The 21,618-nt window shown below is 41.2% G+C and overlaps 1 protein-coding gene across 1 annotated transcript in view; it reads right to left on the bottom strand.

The window, feature by feature from the left end:
* Positions 1 to 21,407, bottom strand: part of LOC120930769 (olfactory receptor 5T2-like) — a 31,372-nt gene extending 9,965 nt beyond the window's left edge. The window contains exon 1 of the mRNA XM_040341941.1: positions 20,496 to 21,407. Within this exon, the coding sequence (XP_040197875.1) occupies positions 20,496 to 21,407 (912 nt within the window). The remainder of the gene's footprint in view (positions 1 to 20,495) is intronic.
* Between the last annotated feature and the right edge of the window lie 211 nt (positions 21,408 to 21,618).

The raw sequence follows: 21,618 nt of genomic DNA, 5'->3' as shown, positions 1-21,618 counted from the left end.
GCATTCTCCCTCCTAACGAAGGCATGGGGCATCCCAGAGGTCGACTTAGCAGCAACACCAGCAAATACCAAATGCCCGAGGTTCCTCTCCAGAGCACCCTTTCGGTCAGTCGAGGGGACGGACTGCCTAATACATCCTTGGGACTTCAATCTGGGGTACATCTTTCCCCCAACTCCTCTAATAGCGAGGTTCCTAGCCAGGCTCCGGAGGTCCTCAGTCACAGTAATCATGGTGGTGCCATTCTGGCCGAGGAGGCCATGGTTCACGACCCTCTTGCAGCTTAACACCCGGCCTCCAATCCACCTGCCGGTCTCAGCAGATCTCCTATATCAGGGCCAGTTCCTCCATCCGGCCCCGGACAGACTGCACCTAACAGCATGGAGGTTGAGAGGATTAGGCTGAGAGAACAAGGTTGCTCCCAAGAGGTTATACCGACCCTGATGAAAGCCAGAAAGAATTCCACAAATTCCACCTACACTAAGATTTGGGAAAGATTCACTCTGATGGCACAATCGAAAGGCTGGGATCCTGTCTCTCCAGTTCCATCCCAAATTCTGGAGTTCCTGCAGTCGGGCGTTGATAAGGGACTGAATTCGAGTACCCTCAAGTTACAAATATCAGCCCTGTCTGCCAAAACAGGCACTAGATGGGCTATGCACCCTTTGGTTATTCAATTCATGAGAGCTTGTCTGAAGATCAGACCCCCCAGAAGACCATCCTTTCCTGCATGGGACCTTTCGGTGGTTCTAGAGGCCCTTTCCATACCACCTTTTTTTCCGTTTGACTCTATTTCCCTGTGGGACTTGACTCTGAAATTATCCTTCCTCATCGCTATTTCTTCAGCCAGAAGGGTGTCAGAGATCCAGGCTCTTATGGCCAAGGAGCCCTATTTAGTCTTTCTATCCGACAGAGTGGTACTAAGGCCTTCAGACCGTTTTCTACCAAAGGTTGCTTCGGCCTTCCACTACAACCAGGATATCGTCCTTCCACATCTTACGGACGAGAACGGCGAACCTCACGCCCTGGACATTAAAACTACCATATCCAGCTACCTTTCAGCTACCACTCACCTTCGAAAGACAGAGGCTCTCCTGATTATTCCACACGGAGCTAGACGCGGCCAAGCAGCTACTTCTCGTACCATCGCCTCCTGGCTAGTCAAAGCTATTGAGAAGGCCTACTCTATTCAACAACTTGCAGTTCCGGAAGGCATCAGAGCGCACTCGACCAGGGCAGTGGCAACATCCTGGGCAGCATATTGTGGTGTCTCGTCAGAATCCATCTGCAGGGCAGCTACCTGGTCTTCCAGGCATACGTTTATCTCCCACTATAGAGTGGACGCTGCTCTTTTGTCTACAGCTGACTTTGGTAGATCCATCATCAGGGCCAATTCTTCTGCTCGCTAGGAAATAAATACTATTGCATTAAACCCTCCCGACTGGCGAGTTATTTCCCAGTGTGTGCTGCCATGAATGCGTCAGGAAAACGGAAAATTGTATACTCACCTTTCCGTAATTTTCCTTTCCTGACGCATCTTCATGGCAGCACACAGATGCCCACCCTGCTGTTTAATGATGATATATACAGAGAATGGTGCGGGGTGTTCCCTCTTCAAATTTATAGGTAACCAATCCTGTCAGGTTGTGGGGGCGGAGTCACAACCCAGTGTGTGCTGCCATGAAGATGCGTCAGGAAAGGAAAATTACGGAAAGGTGAGTATACAATTTTCCGTTTTGGCACAAGCACAGTCCAGGATACTTTGAAGTAACCTCCATAACCCTCAGCAGCCATTTAAAAACCCAGTGGATCTTTAAAAACATCACAAAGCTTGTTGCATTACCTCCCAGAAATAAGACAATTTCTCTCTTGAATGTTACCCGACAAAGTATGTAAATGTCATTATTTTGTTTTGCTATCAATCTTTCAATAAAAGCATTTGTATTACAAAAAAAAACATCACAAAGCTACCTAATTTCATCTTCCCTATAAACGTTTTGTTGTATTTTGCCCAAATGATGACATTTTGGTGAAATGTTTGAATTTTCAAGGAGGCAAAATCAGTCAATTTTGCTAAACCCTACTGACCAATGAAAGTAAACAAATTCAAAGCACGTCAAGGTTTCTGAATCGATCCACTTTTTATAACATGTTTAAAAAATATCCTCACATTGTTACTTTTTTGTTTTGTAAATTCTATTTATTCAATTCAAAAGTTAAGGTATATAAAAGAAAGACTATTGGGCATACCCAGGCTTAGCAACAGAGAATAAAAAAAAAAAGAGGAAGAAAAAATAAAAATAAAATAAAGGCACACAAAACACAAGAAGTTGGCAACCAAAGTCATATCGACCTTACTCAGTTCTGCTAGTAGGCACTAAGTGGGATTCAGGAAAATATTACCCACATTACAATGAAATTACCTATGTTAAACTCTGTTTTTTTCTTTTTGTTAAAAACTTTACATTTCAGTGCTTGGCAAATGTCATAGTCCATGCTTTATAAATGTGCTACCTAACTTAACTTTTTATTTAGAAGGTTTTTTTTTTTTGTATTTTGGGTAGTTTCGTTTATTGAATTTTATGATCTTCATTTTTTTATTTCATTTTTTTCATTGTCTGTTTTTTCTTTTTGTCAAAGGATGAAAAATAATGAGACTAATGAGGGGCACTTTTTGGCACAAGGACAGTCCAGAATACTTTACAGTAGCCTCCATAACCCTCATGAGCCATTGAAAAACTCAGTGGATCTTTAAAAACATCGCAAAGCCACCTAATTTCATCTTCCCCATTAACTTTTTGTTGTATTTTGCCCAAATGATGACATTTTGATGAAATGTTCTAATTTTCAAGGAAGCTAAATCTGTAAATTTTGCTAAACCTTACTGACCAGTGAAAGTAAACAAATTCAAAGCACGTCAAGGTTTCTGGATCGATCCACTTTTTATATACATGTTTAAAAATATCCTCATATTGTTACTTTTTTTTTGTAAATTCTATTTATTAAATTTAAAAAGTTAAGATATGCAAAACAAAGATAATTGGGCATACATAGTCTTAGGAACACAGAAACAAACAAAAAAAGGAAGACATTTTTTTAAATAAAATATCAAATCAGATCATCACAGAGTGGAACTGTGGATATGAATTAAAAAAGTATGCAATGCCACGTCCCGATAACTAAGATTTTAAAAGAATATATATATATATATATATATATATATATATATATATATATATATATATATATATATATATATATATATATATATATATATATATATATATATAATATACAGTACAGACCAAAAGTTTGGACACACCTTCTCATTCAAAGAGTTTTCTTTATTTTCATGACTATGAAAATTGTAGATTCACACTGAAGGCATCAAAACTATGAATTAACACATGTGGAATTATACATAACAAAAAAGTGTGAAACAACTGAAAATATATTTCATATTCTAGGTTCTTCAAAGTAGCCACCTTTTGCTTTGATTACTGCTTGGCACACTCTTGGCATTCTCTTGAAGAGCTTCAAGAGGTAGTCACCTGGCGCAGCACCCCATCACTCTCATTCTTGGTCAAATAGCCCTTACACAGCCTGGAGGTCTGTTTGGGGTCATTGTCCTGTTGAAAAATAAATGATGGTCCAACTAAACGCAAACCGGATGGAATAGCATGCCGCTGCAAGATGCTGTGGTAGCCATGCTGGTTCAGTATGCCTTCAATTTTGATTAAATCCCCAACAGTGTCACCAGAAAAGCACCCCCACGCCATCACACCTCCTCCTCCATGCTTTACGGTGGGAACCAGGCATGTAGAGTCCATCCGTTCACTTTTTCTGCATCGCATAAAGACACAGGGGTTGGAACCAAAGATCTCAAATTTGGATTTATCAGACCAAAGCACAGATTTCCACTGGTCTAATGTCCATTCCTTGTGTTCTTTAACCCAAACAAGTCTCTTCTGCTTGTTGCCTTTCTTTAGCAGTGGTTTCCTAGCAGATATTCTACAATGAAGGCCTGATTCACACAGTATCCTCTTAACAGTTCTAGAGATGTGTCTGCTGCAAAAGGTGGCTACTTTGAAGAACCTAGAATATGAAATATATTTTCAGTTGTTTCACACTTTTTTGTTATGTATAATTTCACATGTGTTAATTCATAGTTTTGATGCCTTCAGTGTGAATCTACAATTTTCATAGTCATGACAATAAAGAAAACTCTTTGAATGAGAAGGTGTGTCCAAACTTTTGGTCTGTACTGTATATATATATACATGTATATGGCAGATGATGGACTTTGAAGGTGTATTAAGTTAAAAATTGAATATGTATTGAGAAAAACACATAAAAATCATTGAAAAACATAAAATTCATAGATAAGGACCTTCCTAAGAATACCTAAGAATACAAAAACGCTAACATGACAAAACACCTATTACATATGGGTACAGTACACAAATATGAGTGGAGGACTAGCAACCACCTCCTGCAAACTACAAGGGTTTTGTTATAACTACTATTAGGAAGTGGTTGCTAGTCCTCCACTCATATTTTTGTACTGTACCCATATGTAATAGGTGTTTTGTCATGTTAGCGTTTTTGTATTCTTAGGCATTCTTAGGAACGGCCTTATCTATGAATTTTATGTTTTTCAATGATTTTTATGTGTTTTTTTCAATAAATATAAAATGTTTAACTTAATACGCCTTCAAAGTCCATCATCTGTCATATACATGTATATATATGTATATATATTCTTTTAACATTTTTTAAAATAAAATAAAGGCACACAAAACATAATAAGTTGGCAATCAAAGTCAAATTAACCTTACTCAGTTCTGCTAGTAGGCACTAAGTGGGATTCAGGAGAACAATTACCCACATTACAATGAAATAACCTATGTTAAATACTGGGAAGCAGATAGGCGATAATCATGGGGGAACTGACGGTGAGACAACCATATCCCTGATACCTTGGAGATTTTGTTAGGGCATATTTAAGGTTCATATGGGAATATTCGAGGTGGTGCTGATAAGTATTGATCCTTAGCCCCAAAAAAATGAGGTAGGAAGCTGTAAATTGCAGGGTATACTGGCCAATTTGTGTATTTTCAATAGTGCAAAAAAAAAAAAAACTACCTATGATTTTAACTTATCTTTCTTTTTTCAGGTCCAAAGTGAGCATGGCAGCACCTCCAGAAAAATTTTATGTGGAAGAGCATAGGACCATAATCAAGTTCCTGTTTCTCCAAGGAAAAGATGTGAAGCAGATTCATGATGAAATATCCTAAACTTTGGGTAACAGTGGCCCTTCATATGCAACATTGGGTTGTCAATTTTAAAACTGGCCATTTCGGTGTTTGAAAGTGAAAAAAACCCAGTGGAAGGCCTGTTTCTGTCGCTGTGCTTGTAAATGCGAAAGCCATCCATGACATGACCATGGAGGGCTGCCAAATATCAGCCAAAAGTATTGATACATATCTGGGAATATCATGTAGGAGAGTTGGTGCCATTATCCACAACGACTTGGAAATGAGAAAGCTTGCAGCAAAGTGGATCCCAAAACTTTTGACAACCGAACTGTTGCACGACAACGCCTCGTCACACACTGCAGGTAAAACAATGGCAAAACTGACCTCCTTAGGCTTTCAAGCAATGACCCATCCACCCTTTTTGCCCAACCTCTTTCTGACTATCATTTGTTTCCTAATCTCAAAAAAACACCAAAAGGGACAATGATTTGGGAGTGTTCCGGAGGCAACTAATGCTGCAAATGAGTAAAGAAAAGGGTGTGCAGCGCTATATAGTGATAAACCAAACACAGTATTAAATATATGAACTAAATGATAACAAATACTGAGCTGCAAATGAGTGGTTACACCAGCAGTTGGAAGAATTGTATTTGCAGGGGCTTAAGAAGCTGCAGGACAGATGTTGCAAGTGCATTTATTTCCTGGAGCAATATTTAGAATAGTGTGGCAAGTTACAGCTTCCTAGCTCAATTTTTTCTGGGTAAGGCTCAATACTTATCAGCACCAGTGCTGGGACAAGGTCATTTGGTGCCCAGGGCGAAGATGGCAAACTGCGCCCCACCCCCCCCCCCAATTATCGTTACCGTTCATCATCACCATTGTCATTGTTACTGATACTAAGCATTTGCAAGAGTACTTGCAAATGCTACAATATATAGAACCAACACTTTCTATGCGATTTGAGCTCATACAAAATTAATGGGCTCAAATCGCACTGTAAAGATCCACATGTTATTTGAACAGGAATGTGGTGCGATTCGTGTCTGAATCATGTGCTGTTTCTCACACCGCTCCTGTGTGAACCCCGGCTTGTCATAATGACTTCAGCCTGGGTTCACACAGGAGTGGTGCAGGGAAACCACATGTGATTCACACAGGAATCGCACCACATTCCTGTAGTTCTTTAAAGTGCAATTTGAGCCCATTAATTTTGTTTAGCTCAAATCGCACCACAAAGGTATTGGCAACTGGTGTCAGCGAGTTTTCGAGCACAAGTATTGTTGGTACAAAACAGGTATTGGTGCAACCCTAGTGTGTACCCAGCTTTAGACTGTGTGTCAGGTTGTTTAATGGAATCAAAGACAAAGCTCCTGGGCAAACAAATCTACATAGGTGAGAATAAAAATAACAGGGAAAACATTTGTCACTGTTAGTACTCATGAACAAGAACACTATACTGTAGGTATAGCATACACTATACAATCTGATTGTACAATCTCTTTTAGATTTATGAAAACTTTGTAATATATGGACAACCTAAACAATTAATTTAAGTAGTATCCAATCAGGCAGGCCTTTGTACTACATAGTGTTGGTGGTAGATCCAAAAAATATTGTACAATCAGATTGTATAACGTATGGTAAGCTGGAGGCTGGCCATGTATCGTTTTTATTTTCTTGTGATCGAAAAAAAAAAAAAATCCCCCCAATTCACACAACTAAGGTGGATGAGGGAATCTCTTCCGCTGAGACATTGATGTCGGTGCTGCAAATCTAAGGAAACATTTCTGCTGGTTGGAGAGAAGCTGATCATTAAATTGATGTCTCTTTAATAAGAATGACTATGATATGAAGCCTAAAAGTCAGTTACTGTTACCTGATTAGAGACAGGTTCAGCAGCACAGGCAGGAGAGTCCATCACTCAGTTTGGCTGTGCATGTAGAGAGGAGGGGGTCCAAGAGAAGGGCACAGGAGACGAGGGGGGGGTCACTATACAGAGCAGGAATAGGCTCTGAGATCGTCTGCAGCAAGGAGAGATAACAGGAGGCTGAGAGATAACACGAGGCTGGGGGGTGGGGGGGCCGCTGTGGAGATCTCCCACAGACATCGGGACAGTGTGAAACTGAAAGCAGGAGAGAAATGACTGGAGAGGGGGGGGGGGAGAGAAGCCAATGTCCAGGAGAGGGAAAGTTCATGTACACTGAATCAGGGCTGATACCTTCCAAAACTCACGTGCCCTGCCTGCTCCACTACTGTTGCCGAAAGACTAGTACAGTGTGCTGTGCTCTGTGCGGGCAGGGGGCGGGTGCAGTGCTACGATCTACGTGCAGGGACAAAGCCGCTCTCTGCCTGTGTTACATTCTGCAGCATATTCTGTAATGGGAAGTGCTGTACCCGGCAAACTGCGCCCTCTTCTCACACTAAATCATCCCGCCCTGGGCAGCTGCCCCTCCCGCCCACCCCTAGTACCGGCCCTGATCAGCACCCCCTCATATGCAATGGCACCATTTTATTAACAATAGACTTCCAGAAGTCTAAAGTAGGGGCCTGCAGAGATTTCCATTTGAGGAGTATAGACTTGCGAGCATAAAACAATAACAGTGCTATCAAAATTCTCATGGCACCGGAGGTGGCTAGCAAATGAACTAGACCCAATATACAAACATCAATGGATACCGGTACCGAAATGGTAGTAACTTAACAAATGCACTAAGAAATTTCAGTCCAAAAAACTTTAATGCCCAGACAGTCACAAAACATGTGTAAAAACGTGGCAGGGTCTTCCAAACAGCGCCAGCATTTAGATGAGTCTATGGAAAACATTTTATGTAACCTTTGGGGAGTGAAGTAGACTCTATAAAGAATTTTAAATTCCATAAATCTTTCCATGACGGAGACCAGGTGTTGCATAGGGTAAGCCCACATATCCTCCCAATCACATTGTTACTTTTAACCATTCTTTTTGTTCTCTTTTCCAGCTCGAGTGTAAAAAAATTTTGTCGAAGAACATGTACTATAAAACAATACATTCAGTACATTATAATAATTTTAATTATAATAATATTAATATTATAATATTACATATTAAATAATATAATCATTTTCAAGACCACAGATACAAGACTGCTTAAGGATGCAATCGGGCTGATTTACTAAAGGTGTTGGGACTCTTTGCATAATAAATTGTGTGAATATTTATTTGAATTATCCAATCATGTGCGGATAAAATAGGGATTTGCTTTTCACATGATTGGATAAGTTAATTGAATATTTTCAATTTTTTTTTTTTTTAATGTGAACATGCTCAGCTCCTTTAATAAGTCGGCCTAATGCATTAACATGTATTTTGTTTCATCAGATTTTATTAGGTATTTTTATATTTACACAAGTTCCACTCACAGCACATAAATAGCTTAATCACATATATCTATTCTAAGATTAGATTATTCCTAGTTCATAGCTTGAAGTCTTCCTCTATAATTAGTGACAGCTAGACGAGGAAAAGGAAAAAAGAGACACACAAGCAAATAGGAATTTCACAATCCAAAATAATAATTATTTTTGCTTAATCTTCCATAATGATTTCATTGTGTTGTCAAGTGTTCCTAATAGGCATCTGACAGAAAAAGGAAGAAATAAAAATAAAAAAAATAGACCTAAACAAACTTACACATTCCTCTGAGAAGTGCCCTCCCAACCATCAACCACACCATGCCACATCTACCAAGTCCAATAAAGTCAGAGTCTTACTCAATTTCACAAATATGATCTCAATGTATTAATATGTAAAATAAATAAATAAATAAAAAAATACATATCGAAAATTACTTTCAGGTAAATGCTTTAGTTATAACAGAAAATACATGCTTCCTAAAAATTCACTGTAATTGCCCTTTAATAACATTTTGAAAGTTATAGTGGGAGCTGAAACTGGTGAATCACGATGGACATTTTGTTGCTAAACTGAACAATAAATGGACTATGTCTGGTTACCATTTTCTGTGTCATTTCCTCACCTCTCCTGTATTCACACCCGTCTGATGTTAGAGATCTGTTCATGGAAATCCAGAATATATTTATAATATATCATTTTAGCTTGGGAGCAATTCTCATCCACCCCAGAGCATATCATTATTTTTCATCAACAAACAAGGCCTATAATAACTGGTTTCTTGTGGATTCATTTATTGTGGCATTGAGGAATTCAATCTTTAGTTTTTGTTTCATGTGTTAACCCCAGAATTATGAGAGGTGTGAGAAATTATTCTTAAAGTGCTAAAGGTATACACAACCCCACACTTTTCATAGATACATAAATGACATAGAAAGATCACATAGAAGACTGATGACAAAAATACCAAATGGCCCATTAAAGTACAACTAAAGGCATTTTTTTTATTTTAGTTTTGGACAGAGTGGAGAGAGATTAAAACACATGTTGGCTTTTATTGCTTTCTGTGCCCCAGTTAAGGAGATTCACCCTCTTTATTTGTCTTGTTTACCATTAGCACAGAAAGAGAAAGTAAAAGAAAATTTCAAATTTTAAGTTTCCCCATAAAAGTAATAAAGTGCAAATCCTCCAAAGGGGACTTGGGAGTTACAAAAGGATTCCCTTAATTTGCTTAATTTGGTTTCAGATCCGGCCCCTCCTTCCCATTTGCCCATTTTTTTTATTTTAAGAACTCTTTAGCATCTCCATTTCTTGCAAGTGTAAGCTGCCTAGTTCTTCTGCCCCTCTTAAACGTGCAAAACGACAGTCAGGAATTGCTGTGGAAATATGACTGCTGTAAAAAAAAAACAGATGTCCATCCTTGTAGTGCACCAAAGTATATAAAGGACTAATTGCATAAAGCTAATAACCCCATGTACAAAAAAATGGTGTGATAAATGGCTTTTTTTTTTTGGCTCAGATCCGGTCCCTCCATTAGTCTGTTTTTATTTTTTATATAGGCATTTTTTAGTATCTCCCTTTCTTGGATTTGAGAAAGAAGAAGCCACTTCAAAATGCATTATCCACCTTAGAGATTATCAGTGTGGTCCTTATCTTGTCCTGTACCAGCCCTCTCACATATGGGATATGTGGCTTCCGATGATGGTATTTCTGGTTGTACACCACTGCCATTTTGCTGGTTCTTCAGTATCCTGGTATTAGATTGTGTCTAACTGTAGCTCCCTTGCCTTCCCTGGGCTCCCCTGCTTTGAATGGCTACAAGGTTGTGTATGTCTAGCCTCTACTGCCTATTACCTAACATCACACCAAATGCAGCCGTTGATGGTTCAGGAGCTTAGAACATTGCATAAAAAATAGAAAATGTATTTTTTTAAATAAAGTTTTAAATTCATAAGGTATTTCTAACACACTGCATGAGCATGCTTAGAATATGGAGGGGTTATACACTGCATGTGAGACTTTTTTGGAGCATTGTTACATAAACAAGCCCAAAATCCAAGGAGTACCTATCGGTTTACAGGGGCATCAATCCAAAATCCAAGGAGCACCTTTGGGTTTACAGGGTCATCAATTAACATCCAAGTTCCTGACTCTTTATTACATTTTTGGTGGCCCTGGAGTGCCAGGACGGTGAAAACACTCACAAAATTACCCCATTTTAGAAAGCAAAATCCACAAAGCATTTCCTAAGAGGCATACTGGGTCTTTTGAAGATTTCATTTTCTTGCTACTAGGGACGACCCCCTGTTCGGTTCGCACCAGAACTTTCGAAGATTGTGAAAGTTCGTAAATGAATAACGAACTCCATTAAAGTCTATGCGTCCCGAACGTGAATGTGAAAAGTCAAAAGTGACCATTTTGAAAGCTTATATGCAAGTAATTGGGCATACAATGGTTATGAAGGTCCCGGTACTGTATCAATTAAAAGAAGTTTGTAAAAACAAATTTTTTAAATGGGCAGTGATTTATTAATGGTTAAAGTGAAAGCATAAAAAAAATGTATTTTAATATAGTGTTTGGGGGGTCCCCTTAATCTACCTGTAAAGTGGCACATCTGTACTGTGCATAGAAGCTGCTGCAGCAATAATTGAATTTATAAAGCCCCCAAAAAAATGACATTTTCCCTGCAAGCTTTCATTATTTTGTAAGCAACAGCTTGGGGAGCTAGTCTGTATGATAAGGTCAAATTGTAGTGCATGGGGAACAAGATTAGAGATTTTTTGGATAAATTCTGACGTCTCTTCCACAGACTTTGGATAGAAGTAACAGGTGTGGAAATATTGGTCTTTGGGTGTCCGTGGCGCCTTCACATCGTAAGCCTATAGAGGAACTCTTGATAAAAGCAATAATTACTGTCAAGAATTTAAATGATAAGCACCTGTCTGTGGACAAACGCATTCTATTATCAGTAACAAACCTCCAGCAGCACTGAATGCCCATTCAGAAAGCACGCTGGATGCAGGGCAGCCCAGCAGCTCCATTGCATACTGGCCAAGTTATGGCCAGTGGTCTATTCTCATGACCCAGTAAGCCAGTGGATCGTTGACTGGAAAGCTCCCCATCTCTGTTTTCACCCCTAGATAATCGTCCACCATGTGATGCAGACGCTGTCGATGGGTTGTGGAAGCCGCCAGCCCTGGACGGCGAGAACTAAAAGAATTGTGAAATGCATCACTCAGGCAGTCGCCTTCTCCACCGCTCCTCTCTTGACCATCAGAAGCCTCAAAACTAAGTTTTCCATGACACTGTAACCTACCAGAGTCGGGAAAAGTATTAGATAAACTCCTTTTTAAGATGTCCTCAAGAGATTTCATCTTCTGCACTCTCTGTGGGGACGGGATGAGATCTGAGACTTTCACCTTGTAACGGTGGTCAAGGAGGGTTGCCAACTGATAGTGATACTTCTCCTTTATGCCACGTATTCTTGGGTCCTTTCACAGGCTTTAAAGCATGAGGGAGCCCATGCACCGCAAATTTGCGGAGGCATGAGAAGCAGACTCCTCGGGGTCACTAAGGATTATAGTATCTGGAACTGCCTCCTCCCAGCCACGTACTACTCCTAAGGGTTCTGGGGATGGAAAACCATCTCTTACTGTTTGACATATGTCTTCCTCTGCTTCAATGCCTCCAAAACTGCAAGAATCCTCCTCCTCCTTACTCTCCTCTTGTGTGTTCTAGGGCATAGGAACAATGGTGTCTGCATAAAGTGTGCCTTAAGAGTAGAGGAAGCTCTGCCTCAAGTGCCATGTCCATAATGCCACGCATAGTCTGCTCCAGCAGGAACACAACAGGGATTGTGTCACTGATGCATGCATTGTCACAACTCACCATCCTATATGGCGTCAAATGGCTAGTTGATAATTTAATACGATATTTTTCACACACCCCACATTTTCGCCCCAAAGCACATTCTGTGTAAGACTATCTACTGGACATTGTATCTTGCGTATAACAAAGTTCAACTAACATTGTATCAAAAACGATGTAAAGTATAGCTTAGTGTAGAATCACGCCAAGCAAGCCTAGCCTACTGGTATGTGACTGCTCCCAGGAATGCAATGTTTGCTGGCCAAGTAAGTACGGGATGCTGTAGAAAGGATGGACAACATTTTTCCTGTGGTTCCAGGAGTGCAGTTGTCATTATGAAAATGATCACAAAATATTGTACAGTGGCTGGATGGTCAAGCTGCCACCTGGAGCTGTAAAAAAAACCAGAAAATCGACCCTCACTTTGCCCAAATGCTTTATGTTGCCACCTTTGCAATAGAATCAAGTGGACATTTCTTGGTCTTAGTGACAGTGTCTGAGTGGCAGATTCCGAGCAGCATTTTTGTTTTTAACTTATGCTATCTTTTTATTTTTATTTTCATATTGTAGAGATTTAGAGGCCAAGAACAGAGCTTTAAGGCCTCGTACACGCGGATCAGTTCCAGCAGACAAATCCGGTCGTGTGTACGGCCTAGCGGACATTTTTCAGCGGACATTTCTCCAGCCGACGGTTTTCAAGCGGATAAAAATTTCTTAGCATGCTAAGAAATCTATCCGCTGGAAACCTGTCCGTCAGGCTGATCCGGTCGTCTGTACAGACTCACCGGATAAGTCCAAGCGATCCCCATCCCTTGCATGCGTCAAAGTGATTTGATGCATGCGTGGAAGTATTTACCTTCCAGGGTTGCGCACGTCGCCGTGTCATCGCCGCGGCAACGGCGCGGCCAAGTCACCGCGTATGTTTTCTGTGGGGATTTTGATCTGATGGTGTGTACAGCCTATCAGATCAAAATCGGGAGCAGAAATGTCTGCTGGAAACGGTCCGGCGGACCGTTTCCAACGGATATCCTCTCGTGTGTACAGGGCCTAAGAACTTTTATTCAAAATACATTTTTTCACATGAGGTTTATTTCCACGCAGGAAACAAATGGTTACATTTATATTAGGTAGGAAAGAGTGAATTGGCTGGTGCAGGAGATGTCTCTCTTCCAAAATTTAACAAACTAAAAGACAAAAACAGAAAAAAATGTCAATCTTAAGCCTCGTACACACGATAGGTTAACCAGAGGACAACGATCTGAAGGACTGTTGTCATAGGTTAACCGATGAAGCTGACTGATGGTTCGTCACGCCTACACACCATAGGTTAAATAACCGATCGTGTCAGAACGCGGTGACGTAAAACACGACGACGTGCTAAAAAAACGAAGTTCAATGCTTCCAAGCATGCGTCGACTTGATTCTGAGCATGCGTGGATTTTAAACCGATGGTCGTACCTACTAACGATCGGTTTTGACCTATCGGTTAGGAATCCATAGGTTAATTTTAAAGCAAGTTGGCTTTTTTTAACCTATGGTTAAATAACCTATGGGGCTCACACACGATCGGTTTTGACCAATGAAAACGGTCCTTCAGACCGTTGTCCTCTGGTTAACCTATCGTGTGTACGAGGCCTTATCCTCATTCCCTTTTTGCAGCTTGTAATTGTCACTGAAATTTTTTACTAAAATTAAAAGAAAGAATAACAATCTTCAATGTTTATCTAAAGCTTATTTTAGTTTTTATTTGTTACATTTTAGTTTTCATTTCCTAGTGGTCTAGTTTGGGAGATTTCTTTATTTCCCATCCCAAAGACATAGGGCCAGATCCACAAAGAGTTACGTTGGCGTAAGTTCTTTGATTCGCCGTCGTATCATTGTTTTGTATCCACAAAACAAGATATGCCTGAATGTGGCCTAGATCCTAACGACGTACGTCTTAGTACGCTGTTGGATCTTAGGTGCATATTTACGCTGGCCGCTAGGTGGCGCTTCTGTTGATTTCCGCATAGAGTATGCAAATTAGCTAGATACGCCGATTCTCAAACGTACGTCCTCCCGGCGCAATATTTTTACGGCGTTTACGTAAGGCTTTTTTCGGCGTAACGTTACCCCTGGCTCTATGAGGTGTATGCAATGTTAAGTATGGACGTCGGGACAGCGTCAAATTTTCCGTTGTTTACGTTGTTTGCGTAAATCATTCGCGAATAGGGCTTTGCGTAAGTTATGTTCACGTCGAAAGCATTGACTATTTGCGACGTGATTTTGCGCATGTGCACTGGGATACGTCCACGGACGGCGCATGCGCCATTCGTAAAAAGCGTCAATTACGTGGGGTCATTCTAGATTAACATACAACACGCCCACTCCAAGTCTACTTAGAATTATGCGGGCTTACGCCGGCAGATTTACGTTACGCCGGCCCGCATATGGGAGCAAGTTCTTTGTGGATACCCTACGAGCCACTCTGCTTTACGGCGGCGTAGCACATATGAGATGCGCTACGCCCACCTAAATATACGCCCGTTTTTGTGGATCTGGCCCATAGTGAGGGGAAATCCTCTTCTAGACCAGTGCTTCTCAAACTTTTTGACTTGTGGCGCACCAAAAAGATCTAAAAAATTTCACGGCACACCTGAAGATTTAACAGTTTTTGTGGTGAAGAACTTATTTATTTTTACATATATATTTCATTTTAAATTTAATGTGAAGGATGTGCCTGCTTTCGAGAGCAAATCAGGTTGAAGCAAGGCTCCAAAGTCGACAAAACTAGCACAAATTTTATCGTCGATTTTAAGAAGTCTCTCTCTCTCTCTCTTTTTCAATTTGATTTCAGACAATGCTGAAAATCCAAACTCACAAAACCATGAAGACACAAATGGCAGAATTACTTTGATTGCTTTTGAAATGATTGCAGGATATGATTTCTTGATTGAGATCCAAAATGTATCCAGAATCTTTTTGGGAAATGTTGACTGAAATATATAATAATGCCGCGTAGACACACGATCGGTCCATCTGATGAGAACGGTCTGATGGACCATTTTTATCGGTTAGCCGATGAAGCTAACTGATGGTCAGTCATGCCTACACACCATCGGTTAAAAAAACGATGGTTGCGGGCACAGCTTTTACTAACGATCGTTTTTTCTCTATCGGTTAGGTATCCATCGGTTAAATTTCAAACAAGATTGCTTTTTTTTAACCTATGGATAAATAACCGATGGTGCCCACACATGATCGGTTTGTTCTGATGAAAACAGTCCATCAGACCGTTCTCATCGGTTTGACCGATCGTGTGTACGCGGCATTAGAGTGATCGAGTTCCCCCTGAGATCTTACACAAGTCTCGCATTACGAAAGAAACCAATGAATGACAGACTGACAGAGATTTTGTTTTTCATATTTGTTACTTTTTAAGCTTTTGCAACATTTTTAGATGGTGTGGCCAGGTGGGCACAATGTATCACGTTTGATGACAATGTCCGACTGTCACTAGATTTTGGATTCATGCATTTAACCTGGTATACTCGGTGACAGGAATTAACCACTTGAGAGCCACGCTATAGACAAAAGACATCTACAGCGCGGCTCTCAACTGCCGGTTGGACGTCCCTGGACATCTTTCTGTTTACATTCCCCCCCCGCACCAATGAGGGCGCGTGGCGGGGAAAAGCTGTGCCCGCCGTGTCACGTGGTGTCAATGTGCGTGCCTGGCAGCTGCGATGTCCGCCAGGTATTCACGATCGGCAGTTACAGAGGCAGGACGTGGAGCTCTGTGTGTAAACACAGAGCTCCATGTCCTGTCAGGGAGAGAGGAGACCGATGCTGTGTCCCTATGTGTCCCTATCCCTGTGTACATAGGGACACAGATCGGTCACCTCCCCCAGTCAGTCCCCTCCCCCCACAGTAAGAATCACTTCCAGGGAACATATTTAACACCTTGATTGCCCCCTAGTGTTAACCCCTTCCCTGCCAGTCACATTTATACAGTAAGCAGTGCATATTTATAGCACTGTTAGCTGTATAAATGTGAATGGTCCCAAAATAGTGTCAAAAGTGTCCGATATGTGCGCCGCAATATCGCAGGCCTGACAAAAATTCGCAGATCGCCGCCGCTATTATTAGTAAAAAAATAATAATAAAAATGTCATAAATCCATCCCCTATTTTGTAGGCGCTATAACTTTTGCGCAAACCAATCAATATACGCTTATTGCGATTTTTTTTCAACCAAAAATATGTAGAAGAATACGTATTGACCTAAACTGAGACTTTTTTTTTTTTTTTTTTTATTGTGTTTTTTTAAATAGTTTTTTTTTTTAAAAATGGGATATTATTATAGCAAAAAGTAAAAAAAAATTGTGTTTTTTTTCAGAATTTTCGGTCTTTTTTTGTTTATAGCGCAAAAAATTAAAACCGCAGAGGTGATCAAATACCACCAAAAGACATTTCTATTTGTGGAAAAAAAAATGAAATAAATATAATTTGGGTATAGTGTTGTATGACCGCGCAATTGCCATTCAAAGTGCGTCAGCGCTGAAAGCTGAAAATACGACGGCTGTGTTCCCTGGTCCATACCTTTGCATGAGTTGTGCCTCATATATGGGCAATAACTTTACGCCGGACATACAACTTACGCAAACCGCGTTTATTATGTGCCGGGCGCAAGTACGTTTGTGAATCGGCGTATCTCCCTCATTTGCATATGTGCATAGAAAATCAATGGGAGCGGCAAATGCAGCAGGCAATTTACGTCGGTCGTAGGACGCCTATTTTTAGGCGTATCTCAGATTGTAGACACGGTGCATAGTTACACTTACGCGGCGTATCTCGAGATAAGTCAGCGTAAGTGCTTTGGGAATCCGGGCCAGGATGTCTTGATAGTACATATGTTTCCATACTGTGAATACTTATGGGAAGGTGCACAAGGGAACCCCACTTTATTTTTTATTTACTTGTACTCGGGCAAATGTTCCCGATGCTTCACCCGATACTTGTACAGTCAGCGGTGATCAGTGCGTGGGGAAGTTACAAGCACCGATGTATAGAAAAAAGTAATTTCTCCACTTCTCTCTTCACCCCCCGCGACTTTCAGCTGCTTTAAAATCAACGGTGATCGGTGCTTGTAACTCCCCCACACACGATCACCGCTGACTGTCTTGTGTCCTCCTCCAGCCCCCCTCTGTTTTGCTGCAGTTTCTCTCCCTCTGTGTCCCCCTCAGTGTTTCCTTCCCCCTCTGTGTCCCCCTCAGTGTTTCCTTCTCCCTCTGTGTCCCCCTCGGTGTTTCCTTCTCCCTCCATGTCCCCCTCGGTGTTTCCTTCTCCCTCCATGTCCCCCTCGGTGTTTCCTTCTCCCTCCGTGTCCCCCTCTGTGTTTTCTTCTCCCTCCGTGTCCCCCTCTGTGTTTTCTTCTCCCTCCGTGTCCCCCTCTGTGTTTTCTTCTCCCTCTGTGTCCCCCTCTGTGTTTTCTTCTCCCTCCGTGTCCCCCTCAGTGTTTCCTTCTCCCTCCGTGTCCCCCTCGGTGTTTCCTTCTCCCTCCGTGTCCCCCTCTGTGTTTCCTTCTCCCTCCGTGTCCCCCTCTGTGTTTCCTTCTCCCTCCATGTCCCCCTCTGTGTTTCCTTCTCCCTCCGTGTCCCCCTCTGTGTTTTCTTCTCCCTCCGTGTCCCCCTTGGTGTTTCCTTCTCCCCGTGTCCCCCTCGGTGTTTCTCTCTCCCTCTGTGTCCCCCTTGGTGTTTCCTTCTCCTCCGTGTCCCCCTCCGTGTTTCCTTCTCCCCGTGTCCCCCTCCGTGTTTCTCTCGCCCTCCGTACTCCTCCTCCACCGCCTGGAACTGTCAGGATGGAGAGCGGGGGTAGGAGCCAAATGTTCCGAATGGACAGAGTCAGTGATTACTGACTCTGTCCATTCACATAACTGAAACATCGTAAACTGTGTTTACAATGTTTCAGTTTATGAATGAAGAGAAGCGGCTGTCTCCTGTCCATTCATTTTCAACGCAGCTGAGGCTGCTGAGAAAGGGACTGGGGAATCTGTGTCCCTAGTCCCTTTCCCTGTCTCAGAGGGGAGATGTCAGAGGTCTGACATTAAAAAAAGTATCCGTATTCGGTATCGGCGAGTACTTGAAAAAAGTATCGGTACTTGTACTCGGTCTCAAAAAAGTAGTATCGGGACAACCCTAGTTGTAATATTAATATATATGTGTAGGTATTTTATATAATGTGTTATATGTATGGCACGGTATATATGTGTTACATACAGGCATTCAAGACTACACATCAAAGGGTTTTTGCTAACCAAAGGGGTTAGTGGCCAAACAAGATTTACTACACATATCAAAGGGGACAGATAATGACTCGGATGTGCTTGTTGATGTTATTATGCAAGAATGCAAATTATTGCATGTGATGACTGAAGCCATCTCCGGGTTAGGGGTCATTATCTGTCACTCGGGAGACACAATGTAGATTAAAGACGGCCAATTAAATTGCTCAGCCATTCAGTGGATAGGCAATATAATTCTGGAGTTCAGTCTAGTCATTCTCAGAATTTTCTCTATGAACATGAAGGCACAGGTCTAGAATTTATCTAGGAGAAATGGGTCTCAGAATATTCTCTATGAATATGAAGGCACAGGTCTAGAATTGATCTAGTCAAATGGGACTTTGAATTATATGTACTCTGTTGGATTTGTATCATCTGTGGACTTTGTTCTGTGTTGGAAGTCAAATAAATTGCACTCTCTGGAGAACTTGGGTGTTGCTGCTGGAACATAACTTACATCATCATACTAATACCTAAATATCAATTATCTACTGGACACTATACATTATATCACTACAGTTTCCAGAACACAGGGTTATTCTCTCCAGGCGACACAGACAGCAATGAAAATCTGGCATGGGTTCTAACCTTTTCCCATGCCTTTTAAAACTAAAAAATATATATATTTTAACTTTAAAGTGGATGTAAACCCCATTTTTTTTTATGTCACAATGTACAGTATTAGGCCTCGTACACACGATAGGTTAACCAGAGGACAACGGTCTGATGGACCATTTTCATCGGACAAAACCGATCGTGTGTGGGCCCCATAGGTTATTTAACCTTCGGTTAAAAAAAAGCAAACTTGCTTTAAAATTTAACCAATGGATTGCTAACCGATAGGTCAAAACCGATCGTTGGTATGCAAAACCATTGGTTAAAAACCCGCACATGCTCAGAATCAAGTCGACGCATGCTTGGAAGCATTGAACTTCGGTTTTTTCAGCACGTTGTTGTGTTTTACGTCACCGCGTTCTGACACGATCGGTTATTTAACCTATGGTGTGTAGGCATGACGGAGCATCAGTCAGCTTCATCGGTTAACCTAAGTCCTTCAGACCGTTGGTTAACCTATTGTGTGTACGAGGCCTAAGATTTCCTATCATCTGTGCCCAGTCTTGCCACACAGAGTTAATCCAGCTCTGAGCTATCATTGTTCAGTGAAAAAAATGGACTTACAGAGAAAAACCCTAGTCCGTCCCCCCCCCCTTGCTGTGAGTGACAGGTTATTTACATATCTCATGCACTAGCCTGGAGACAGGCATTATTTTTTTAATTCCCACCCCCATTCTGGTCTTTTCAAGTCATGTGGTTACTTTTCTGGATTTTGACTGGATGTTAGTGATCATAGCAGAATTTAGTGTAAAGAATACACAGGAAAAAATGCATGTTGACAAGGGGAGTGTAGAGGAGGGCGGGGAGTCTACTGACATCACGACTTCACCCACCGAGCTCCAGACAACAGACCCACCCACAGAATCTGCAGTCTTTCAGTTCTTATAACAGACAGAGGGGAGACATTTGACAGGTAAGGATACATGCAGGAGACATCTATATCCTTATAGATCAGCACCATGGCAGTAGTTTAGAAAGGATGAGAGTGGCTTTACATCCACTTTAAACATTTATAAAATTCTAATTACATGTAAAATATTACGCACTGCTTGAATGATGGCCTTTTTCACCTCTTCATTCCTCAAGCTGTAGATAAGAGGGTTCAACATCGGGGTCATTACCGAATAAAAGACAGAGGCCACTTTGTCTCTTTGGTTCAAGGCACTGGAAGGTGAACGCAAATAAGTAATAAAAAATGAAACAAAAAAGACTCTGGCACACATGAAATGGGAAAGGCAAGTGCTGAAAGCTTTCTGTCTTCCTTCAGAAGATTTTATACGTAATATGGTGGTAAAGATTAAAACATAAGAAACCAGGATTGTAATGAATGAAGAAAGACAATAACAACCAACAGAGAGAATGGTTAACACGTTGCAAAGAAGTGTTTTGGAACAGGACAATTGGAGTATGGGAGGGACGTCACAGTAGAAATGCTCTATAAGATTCGAGCCACAGTACTGGAGACTGAACAAGCAGCTGGTCTGTACAGCTGACTGAAAGAAGCCCATGGAGAAGGAAAGACCTACAAGAGAGAAACAGTTGCTTTTGGTCATGATGGAAACATAGTGAAGAGGGTGGCAGATAGCAACATAGCGGTCATACGACATAGTGGAGAGCAGGAGAACCTCAGTTCCTGCTAGGCCAGCAAAAAAGAAAAATTGGACGGCACAACCATTAAACGATATGGTCTTCCTGAGGGATGTAAGGTCAGACAACGTTTTAGGAGTGATAGCTGTAGAGTAGAAGAGGTCAACCACGCAGAGGCAACTCAAGAAGTAATACATTGGCGTGTGGAGGTTGGAGGCAAAAAGCACCAGAATAACTAAACCAATGTTTCCGAGTATGGTCACAAGGTACACCATCAAGAAAAAAACGAAGAGGAACGGGATTAGTTTATCAATATCGGTTAGTCCAGAAAATACAAACACTGTCACCTGTGTGGTGTTTTCCATAGCCATTGAGCGCTTTCTACATAAAAAAAAAAATGAATCTAAATGTTGGATAATATGGATATAGATTTTGTTTAAAGTGATTCTAAAGCTTCATACTAACCTCCACTGTGTAGTTCATTTTGTATAGAGTGGCCCCGAATATCGTCTTCTGGGATCCCTCGGTCGCTCTCATGGCTCCTCCCTGCATCGTATAATCCCCTTGGAGAAGTGCTCTCCT

The sequence above is a fragment of the Rana temporaria genome, chromosome 3 (genome assembly GCF_905171775.1).
Source record: "Rana temporaria chromosome 3, aRanTem1.1, whole genome shotgun sequence".
NCBI classification, from domain to species: domain Eukaryota; kingdom Metazoa; phylum Chordata; class Amphibia; order Anura; family Ranidae; genus Rana; species Rana temporaria.
The sequence above is the reverse complement of the archived record's forward strand: the minus strand, read 5'-3'. Positions and strand labels throughout refer to the sequence as shown.